General features: G+C 33.1%; 1 protein-coding gene across 1 annotated transcript; it reads right to left on the reverse strand.

Annotated features, from left to right (window-relative positions):
- Window positions 1-4875: 4875 nt before the first annotated feature.
- On the reverse strand, window positions 4876-8418 carry LOC142621188 (agamous-like MADS-box protein MADS9). Its single transcript, XM_075794505.1, has 7 exons — window positions 8003-8418; window positions 7767-7833; window positions 7058-7119; window positions 6872-6971; window positions 6712-6741; window positions 6284-6328; window positions 4876-5282 (listed from the first exon to the last, which is right to left on the reverse strand). The coding sequence occupies exons 1-7, from the start codon at window positions 8188-8190 to the stop codon at window positions 5145-5147; spliced, it is 630 nt and encodes a 209-aa protein (XP_075650620.1). The 5' UTR covers window positions 8191-8418; the 3' UTR covers window positions 4876-5144.
- Between the last annotated feature and the right edge of the window lie 2585 nt (window positions 8419-11003).

Below are 11003 nucleotides of genomic sequence, written 5' to 3' on the forward strand. Positions count from 1 at the left end.
TGTGGTGGTCCGTGGAGGTGGATTGTGGTGGGTCCGTGGGCTGAGCTAGGTCGGCAGTGGTTGGGCATTGTGGTGGGTCCGTGGAGGTGGGTGCTGGTGGGTTTGTGGGCTGAGCGTGGTTGGGTCCTTGTAGATCAGTTTGGAGCAGATCTAGAGGAAGGGGGTCGGCAGTGGTGGTGGGGGGTTCGTGGGCTGAGCTAGATCGGCGATGGTGGTGGGTTTGTGGTGGGTCCGTGAAGGTGGGTGCTGGTGGGTCTGTGGGCTGAGCGTGGTTGGGTCCTTGTAGATCGGTTTAGAGCAGATCTAGAGGAAGGGGGTCGGCGGTGGTGGTGGGTCCGTGGGCTGAGCTAGATCGGCGGTGGTTGAGCATTGTGGTAGGTCTGTGGAGGTGGGTGCTGGTGGGTCCGTGGGCTGAGCGTGGTTGGGATCTGGGTTTGATTGTGTTGGTTTGGGTTTGATTGTGTTGATCTGGTTTGTTGTGATTGGTTTCTTGATCTGGCTTTAATTTGGGTTGGTTTGTTAACTGGGTTTATGTGTTTGATTTGCTAAGAATTCGGTGCTGATTGTGTTAGAATTTGATGTTTGATTTCCTAGTGATCTAGGTTTAAGTTCTTGGGTTGCTGGGTTTGTGTTCTTCTAATGGGTTTAAGTTCTTGGTTGCTGGGTTTGAAGGGAAGAATATGAAGAACAATGAAGAACATGAATAACAATTTTAATTCATGTAAATTTTAGTTTTTAATTCTGTTTTTAATTTTATTATTTAGTTAAAATTAATAAATTAATTTTTTAAATTTATATGCTGATGTGTCATGATGATGTGACATTTTTTATAATATTTTAATTCTTCCGGCAGCCAGCTCAGCTATTTCCGTCGGGTGACTGACGGAAAGGACTAAATGGAACCCGTTAATTGAATTAGGGACTAAAAGTGGTAAAATTAAAATATAGGAGCTAAAATAAAAAAAAGTCAAAATGTAAGGACTAAAAGTGCATTTACGCCTATATTATTTAGGAAGGTGATTGGACTAAGATTATATAATATATTTTGTAATTTTAAATTACGGTAATGTTAGAAAAAATAAAATTACCAAAAATCTTAATGTTACATCATAGTATTGTGCATCACACCAAGAATACATCACAGCTCAATAAGCAAGGGCATGATATACCCTTGATGTAATTGCATCATACTTCAAGCTGAGCTAGCTAGAGTCTTAGAAAAAAAATGTAGTGATGGGTGTAGAGTTCTTGTCACAAACAAAACAAATTAATATGGAAATTAACAATAAAGACAATAATAAAATAAAGGTGTAAATGCACTTTTAGTCCCTACATTTTAACCCGATTTCTATTTTGGTCCCTACATTTTATTTTTACCATTTTTATTCCCTAAACCAATTAGCGCGTCTCATTTTAGTCCTTTCCGTCAGTCAACTAACAGAAAATGATGACGTGGCTAACGGCACAGTAAAATAGTAATTAAAAAATATTTTTTAACATTCAAAATTGCCACGTCAGCATTTAAATTAAAAAAATTAATTTATTAATTTTAACTAAATGAAAAAAATGAAAAACAAAAAAATCACATTAATTGAGATCTCAGATTGCTTGAACAAGAACACAAATCCAGTTCAAAGAACACAATCCCAGAAATTAAAAAAAAAAAAAAAAAACAACAACAACAACAATCAACCATTCAAAACCAAATTCTCCCTCAGTCCCAACCCAAACCCAGCCCTCTTCTTCATGCTCAGATGGTTGCTCCACCTCGATGACACACATGTTTTTAGATGAGTTCTTGACTCAAAACCTTATAGGTTTCGAGCAACTGGGTTCAATTGGGCTAAACCAACTAACCCCATCTCAGATCCACCAGATCCAAACCCAGATCCACCTCCAAAACCAACACTTTTACCCACAAAATCAACAGCCACAACATGGTTCTTGTTCTTCAAATAGTCTCAGCTTTTGGCCAGGCTTAACTTCCCAAACCTTCGTCACCATGGCTCTTGCGTTGGCGGCGATTTAGATCCTTTTTTTTGTTTTTTTTTTTTCAAAGCTTCACCTTTGAGAAATTCATAGGTATCGAAGGCCTTACCGGCGGCGAGCGACACAGCGAGAAATTGAATGAAAGAGAAAGAGAGAATCAGAGGAGCTCCAAAATCGAGAAGATAGATTAAAAGACGATGGCTCAAAATGCACAGACCAGGACCTAGATGGGGATGAGGACCATGAAGTCGAAGTTGAAGTCGAAGTCAAGGCGAGCCAAGATGTGGGTCCAAGATGAGAGCTAAGACGCGGGTTCAAGCCGAAGTCGAACAAGAACTTGTGGGAGTAGATTTTGTCGGAGATGAGAGAAGAAAAGAGGAAGAAAGAAAGAAGACTAAAGAAAGAAAGGGAGGCAGAGAAACTGAGAGAAAGATCTGGGGAAGAAGAAAAATATAGAAGAAAAAGAAACTTAGATCTATTATGTTTGGGTGTGTGTTGTTATATTTAAATCTGTGTTTGTGTTCATTATGTTATTGTTGAAGATGAACTCAGATCTAAATTTATGAATTTTTTGAATTTTAATTCTGCTGTTGTTTTTTTTTTAATTGATAAATTAATTTTTAAAAAAATTTAGATACTAATGTGACCTTTTAAATTTCTGGGCAATCAAACATGTTTAGGGAAGAACATGAAGAACATGAACAGTCATGTTCTTCCCAAAAACTAATGAATTTTTTTATTTATTTTAATGTTTGTTTTTAATTTAATTAATTATTGTATGTAATTATATTATTTTTTTATTCCATTGTCAACCACGTCACCCTTTTCCGTCAGTTGACTGACGGAAAGGACTAAAATGAGACGCGCTAATTGGTTTAGGGACTAAAAGTGGTAAAAATAAAATGTAAGGACCAAAATAGAAATTGGGTCAAAATGTAAGGACTAAAAGTGCATTTACGCCTAAAATAAAAATAAAAGATCAAGAGTAAGGAAAGAGCTCACCGAATCATGCGGTATAAAGAGTTGTTCCTAATTAATTTTGTGCCTCCGAGAGCTTTTAATTACTAACTTGGTGCAATTGGATTTCTTGACACCAACTGTTAGTGGATTACAATAAAAATTAACAAATCTCTATATTCATACATTTATTAATTATTACAAAAGTTATTATGAAATATAACACCCCTTCAACTCAAAATGTTCTTACAATATATTTATATCTCAATAACCTCATTATCTTTGTAATTTATTTTTCCATTATATTGTGATTAAATTCTTATAACAACTTACATGTATTATATTTCTATATAAAGGAGCCTTAATACTAATGAAAGGAGTACTTAGAATGACTTTTGGGTGTATGCACACAAAATTGTAAAAATGATAGACGGGTCATGTATGGAGTGATTATTATTATTATTATTATTATTATTATTATTATTATTATTATTATTATTATTATTTTGAAGAGGTGTGGAGTGAGTATTTTTATGTAGATTATTTTGTGGACACCGTACAAAGCGTCCATTTGGCATGATTCATTTTGCCAATTTATTTTACTATTCAGCTTATTTTTGCTACTATTTATGAGTTTCACTGCACTTTTGGTACTATTCATAGGTCCAACTATACTATTTCAGTTAATTTTTACATTTATCTACAGTACTTTCAGCAAAATGTTTTTAGTTTCAGCAAAATAAGCGGATCCCAAACAGATTTAAAATGTGGTTATTTGGTGGAACTTTGCTCTTTGTTGTAATAACTTTGATTATGTTTGGCTGGGTTATTATATTTTAGGGGTGATGTGCTAGTGATCGAGACACGTGATGCATATAAAGCTCAATCATTACCTAAGTAACTGGCATATACTGGCATATAAAAAAGATAAAACTTAGATAGAGTTCAATTTTGATTGACAATATAAAGAGAGGGGGACAAGAATTTCAATTTTTAAACAAATCTATGTAAAAATTAACAAAATCAATAGGAAAATGCTTGTTAGCTAAAACTTAACAATTCAATTGGAGAAAAAGAGCAGATGATTATCTAGGTTCTATGATGGCCCATTATAAGGAAGCCTCTGAACTCTAAAGCTTTCACAATTTTCTACGTCAACACAATATTTAAATAAATTATCATTTTATTTAAATAAAATTATTATTTTTAGTTCAAACTTAACTAGGAATGGAACTCTATTTCTCTAATAAGTCCAACTTAAACTCAAACTCATCATTATCATTTTTTTAAAATAAAATTATTTTTGTTTAATCAAAACCTAATAAGTCCAACTCAAACTCAAATTCAAACTCAAACTCAAACTGAAACGTTGATAATTTATATAAAAACAAAAATTATGATGGAACTAAAAAAAAAAAAAAAGACTAAAGTTGAAAAAAAAGAGACTCACGTTGATGATCGTGGTTGGCTTTTGGGTTGAAATTTCTATTATTTTTTTTTATTGTACATGGTAAATAAAGCATCTCTATTTTTTTAGATAAAAATCAAATATGCAACCTATGTTTTCTAACATAGGGAACCACAAATTTTTATTTGGTATGTTATATATAAATTTGTTGAATTTGGTTTGGTTCTAAAGTAGAATTTGAGGATTCTATAAATTTTGAAGTTTTAAGTCTTGGAGTTTTTGGTATTTGCGTTATAGTAGGTTGATCTTAATTCTAAATTTCAAATGCTTTTTATTTAGGTTCATGTGATTTTTTATTTTCTTATTAAAAGCTATACTTTTGGTTGATTAATTAATTATTTGGATTAATTTTAATTAATTTTTTTTTTTTCAGAATGTCTATTTACTCATTGTTGGATTTTTTTTTTCAGAGTGAATAGTTTTTTTAGTAAGATGTTATAAGGTAAAAACAAGGTCAAACCAACCAAATAGTATATAAAGGTACATATATATATCTAGGGTCTTGGACATAAATAGCCCAATATATGCTAAGGTAACACAAGGTCATCCCCACCATATATAGTACGTACACAAAGTAATTGATCAACCCAATAGCCAAGTTCACACACTTAACAGGTTTTAATACTAGTACTTGTTCAAGAAGCATGATATTAGCTAGGTCTATTACAAACCAGGGAAAGCAGAAGAGCTAACAAATTAAAGAGTTTAGATGCCAGCAACAGTAGTATTATTACATCCTCTCTTGTAGATTTGGCTGAATAGGCTGCACACGGAAGGCAAATGGCATTTGAGAGTTGTACTCTCTCACTCTCAGCTGGTACTCATCATTCATGTCCCTGTTTGCTTCCATGGCCATCTCCTGTTGGTGCTGTCGTATAGAGGAGGAAATGTTAGTAATTACTAATTATTACCAGTAGACTTTGCCACAATTCTGTCGTGACTATCTTAATTGAGTTAAGTAATTTATAATGAATAGAAATTTGACTTTGTTAGACTTGTGTTATTGATTATCAATCAACATGAAAATAAAGCTCAAAAAGATTAACATTCTTTTTTTTTTTTTGTGGGGGGGGTGTGGGGGGGGAGGATTAATTCACAACAATCTAAAAACAAAACTGACTCTACTGATCTATGGCAATCGCTACGTTATGATTGAAATGTATGAAAAGCTTTTGGCAAGCTTTATCTGCTTTGGATAATTATTGTTTTACATTCTCAGACGTGTCCACACTTTTAGATGAGATATCTACATTTTATACATGATATGAATGAATATAGATATAATGTAAAATAGTGTGAACAATACTGAATGTGAAATAATCATAGCCCATTTGATTTATATACAATTTTTAAAAGTTTTTTTAAGGTATAATTGTATTTTTGGTAACCTTGTTTTTATTAAGCCTAATAGACCAATGATAATAAGCTCTCCCAAATGGATACAATGATGCATGCACATATATTCAAGTACAATTTATCGCCACAAATTAATGCATAATGCTTGGAGGCACACTCACAAAACTAAATCACAACTTAGCCCTTTCATGAACACGAAAATTGAAATAACCATCTATGCCTCTATACAATTATGCATATATTCAACCAAACGGCTCAACAAACTGAGATACACAGTCATAAATGCACACCAATGAATCTCTCGCAAAACAATATCATTATGAGTAAAACTGCTTAAATGTACACAGATGTATTGAGCAAATAAAGCATATATTCTACCTACATCTACAGATTAACATACAACATGAACACCTGCACACATCATATACTTCATGCACTAATATTCATGTACATACATTGGTGTCCACATATTTGCAAATAAGTAAAGATATATAGAAAGTTGAATGACATTACCAGAACGAGGGTAAGGTGCTTATTCTCCTCCTCCAACATCTCGGTCTGAGTAATGTCCAGTAGTTAACAAAGTTAATTAAGGTCACGGAAAGAAAAAAATATAATAATAGAACTCATATACTTATATATAGGAACATTGAAAAGTTCTTTTGCATTGCTTAACATTTTTTTATTATTATTTAGATGAAGAAGTAAAGCATAATTTAGTTCATCAATCTACCAAATTATCAAAAAAGCTTAAATCTTTAGATTTTGATATACTTCCTTACTCTTTCAAGCGAAAAAAAAAAAGTTCTTTCGCATTAATATTGCATTAACAATTTTTAAAGATAAAATATAGGCCAATAGTTATGATATTCCTATTACATTACTCATGAGTAATAAAAGAAATCAATCAAGCAAGGCACTATGGTTCTGTCTACACGTACATTTTTTGTAGCAATATTCAAGTACTCCATCTGCAAAAAACAAAAAACGGTAAGTTAAATCTTGTCTTGGATGCCTATTAAGATCTTCAATCACATATATATAATTAATATTTGGATCCTATTTAGCAAAAAAATAAAATAATAATATTTGGATACTAACCTGCTTTTCTCGGATACTTGAGAGCCCATTATCAAGGGCTTCCTCTAAGAGAATAAGCTCTTTTGGGTTCAGAGATGTGATATCCTCTCCCTTCAAGTGCCTGCAACATATACTTACATCTACGTGAGAGAGAGAGAGAGAGAGAGAGAGAGAGAGAAGCAAAGAAACCAAATAACCAATATATACCTGAGCTCAACCTGCATGTTGTCGTTCTCTTTCTTGATTCTTTCAATTTCATTGCTGAGGTTCTGAGTTTATCATAGTTGGAAATCCTAACAGTTAGTTTATCTCAACAACAAAAAGTAAAAAAACAAAAAAACAAAAAAAAAACCAAAACGAAAACAAAAGTAAATATACAAATCCATGATGGGTCAGACTTTAATCAGCAGATCTGTTAGTTATACTAAATTTCTAATTGCAGATCTGTTAGTAGAGGTTGTGTTTTTGCCGTTTACTATGCTTTTAGTCAAGAAACTATCAGACAAAGACATAGATCTTGTCAAAGGAATGACATTTATTATATTTATTTGCTTATTACTACCAACCATTCAGTTGTTTCAATTTTTGCAAGGAAAAGGAAGGGAGGGAATAATGTTTTGTTACCAGATCTGTTCATAGATGTTACAATTCATGTAGTTTTAGTTTTCTTTCTCTATGAAAAAAACAATAGAATATTTTGAAAGCAAAGAGAGAGAAAAAGAGGGACTATATACATCCCATTTGTAGATCTGTTCATAGAATTCATAGTTCATGTTTCTTAACATATTTTTAGCTAAAAAAAAATCATGTCACAAAGCAAGAACTACCAGATGCTTTTACAGTAAAAAATTGACGGAAAAAGTTGAACAATATCAAGCACAAAAAGAGAGAGAGTATTGATAATATGAAAACCCACCTCATGCTTAGCATCCCACAACCTCTTACCAGACTGCTTGTGGTACTTGTCCAAGATGTCAATCAGCCTTCACCATCAAAAATAAAAATTTCCAACATATTAGAAAACAAAGAGAATCACAGATCAATAACTAGCCAAGAACCCTACTGAGACTATGTATAATAATATATATATATATATATATATTTGAAGAAGAAAAGGTTATTAACTAAGAGAAGTATATATTATATACATACGTAGTTGAAGGGCTACAGTAATCATGCATCTTTCCATTGCTACCAAAGATAACAAGGGAAACTTGAGCATCACATAGAACAGTGATCTCCTTAGCCTTCTTTATGATCCCACTTCTTCTCTTTGAATAGGTCACCTGCCTGTTGTTTGAGTTCTCAATCCTCTTGATCTCAATCTTGCCTCTCCCCATCTCTCACAAACTTTCTTCTCCTACTTTTCTTCTTCTTCTTCTCTTCTTGTTGTTCTTTGTTTGTTGAAATGAAAGGGAGGAAAGAGGAAGAGGTGGTGGGATTTAATAAAGAGACAGGAAAGCATTGGAAGAGCAATATTTCTAATTTGGGTTAGAGGGTAAAAGACTTTCTAAGTGGCACAGAAAGGAAAGATTTGTTTATGGGTTGGTGACAAAGCCAAGCCAACTGCTTTTACTGATGTTTAATTTGGCTTTGTAGTTTTTTTTTTTTTGATAGGAGGCTTTGTAGTTTTTGTTGCACCCTCTTATTACCCATTGGTTTCTTTCTCTATCCTTCGCTCTCTCTCTCTCTCTTTGTGACTGATATTAATTTGATGGTTTATTAGGGTTTCACTTGAACTTAAAAACTCTATGACTGATAATTAGCTTGGTGAACTTTTTATGGGCTTTAATTCAAGCTCGAGTGTGTCAAAATTTAAACTAATAAGACTAGGACTAGGTTATATTTGATATGTAAAATGTGGATGGTGCACGAGTACTAGACACGTGTTGTTCTTCAAGGCCTTGTAGTTTGTGATGGTCTTGTCTGGGGTTTGAGTGATGGAACCAAATATGGTATAATAATCAGATCAAAACCATCAAATCAAATTCAATGAATTTTTTTTTTCTTTGTAAATAATAATAGTGGGTGCGGTAAAAGAAGGGTCAAAAAGGAAAAGGAAACAATGCGTTCTTTATATGCGAACCCCTACAGCAAAGGGAAGAATATGATTTTCTGAAGTGTCAAGGTCATCGAAGTACTGTAGGAAGCGCTGATTGGGTCTTTGATACGGTTTTGACAAGCCATTTGATTGGTGACTCCCTGAGCAAGGCTTTGACATGTGAAGACCGAAGACAATGGATTTGAACATTGTGAAACCCTAGGTAATACTTGGAAATTGATTAAAAGAACACCTCTTGTTTTTCCCAATCACAATAACAGCAACAACAACAAAAATTATTGTGTAGGATCAGAGTTTTACTTCCAAATCATTTTAAAGAAAAAAAATTCTTTGAAATTATTACATGAAGATTCAACTACTTGTATTTTTAGTTACATAACTTATTTAATGAGTCATAACTTTATAACTTTATGAATTGTCATAAATTAGGGTGCTAGAAATGTTATAAAATTTACAATAAAAACTTTACAAATTAACGTGTCATTAATCACAAAAGGTGATTTCAATTACATTTATTATCATATTAATTTGCAGAATTTTTGTAGTAAATAAATATATAGTGGTTTTAGCATTTCCTTTGCCATATAGGTTGAAGGAGATTCTTTTAAATCTTTTGATGGAAAACATAGTTCAATCCCTACATAATTATTATCATCATTATTCTTAATGATATAACAATAACAGTAATGAAACGAAATATTAAGAATACATTGTATCGAGCCACATCATCACAAACATATATATAATTTTGATGACAAGTTAAAGAATCCAACCTTTAGATCAAAGATGGACCCAGGGTGGGCCCAGACCCTCTTGGCCCTTTGAAAAAAATGGACAAAGTTTCTCTTCAAAATGGTTTGGAGAGAAACCCTTCAAACTCTCACTAATATATATATATATATATATATATATATATATATATATATATATATATATATATAATCTAACTATTAGATTACATGTTCTTCATATTCTTAATATGCATGTCAAATTTTGTTCAAATCGGATATTAATTATTATTCGATCTATAAATATATTTTTATACAAAAATTAAGACTACAAAAACTTGAAATTTAAATATTTAATTGATAACATAGCTATTGATCTTTGTTCTTATTGAAATTTTGCAAGCATAAAGAATATAATAAGAAAATGCAATTTAATGGGGGAATTTGTCAAAATTCATATTTGTGGTGGGCCTTTTTTTATAATATTGGGCTGGACTACCTCCTGCCGTGCTAGGCCTAAGGTGTTCTGGATCAGGGAGTTGGGACCGATCCAACTGCAACTCACCTTGGTCTGGCTTGTGCACAAACTATGCCCCGTTTTGCCAAGATTTTTGATCACATGCCTATGGCAGACAGAGCTGCTTTACTAATTACGGCAGACAGATATAACAAAGATAATAAAAGAGACATATTCGTTATTTAGACAAAATTAAATAATGAGCCATTACAAGGAATGCACGTTTTATGAAATAGCAACAAAAATAAATACGGAAGAGGTAGTAACAAGCTTATTGAATCAAACAGAAATGTCAGTTTGCCGTGTTAAGTTATGTTACGGGGTCTAAGTCAAGAAGGAAGCAATTTCCTTAATGCGAATAATCTCTCTGGGAAGAAATTAACTGCTTTGAGAGAACGAGCTTAAATGACTTGTGCCTAGAGAAATCTCTTGCCTTTAGCAGAGAGCATGGGCTTTAGAGGGAAGAGGAAATCAACCTATCTGGTACATGTCTGCCATTCTATTCTTTCTTTTTTGTTTTCCTATTCTCCATAATTCTTTCTTTCTTTTTTCTTCGTTTTCTATCTCCGTGTTTGCTTAGTTATTGTGATTCTCTCCTTAGAGGTTACTATTACCGACCTCCCTCTCAGTGCACAGTAAGGGTCCTTTATATAATGCCTATTGCGGCTGGCTTTTACCATTTTAGCCTTTAACCACCTTTGTCTGGTGTGGATGTCCTTGTCGACCATTACTGATTGGTCAGTTGCCCAGCCAACACCACTTACCCGTGCTAACCGCGCTACTCCATATCACCAGACGAAGAGAACTGTTTGTTTTTTTCCTTGTTGTGGCATTCTGACTTGCCAC

Source organism: Castanea sativa, chromosome 12, assembly GCF_040712315.1.
Source record: "Castanea sativa cultivar Marrone di Chiusa Pesio chromosome 12, ASM4071231v1".
In the NCBI taxonomy this organism is placed as follows: Eukaryota; Viridiplantae; Streptophyta; class Magnoliopsida; order Fagales; family Fagaceae; genus Castanea; species Castanea sativa.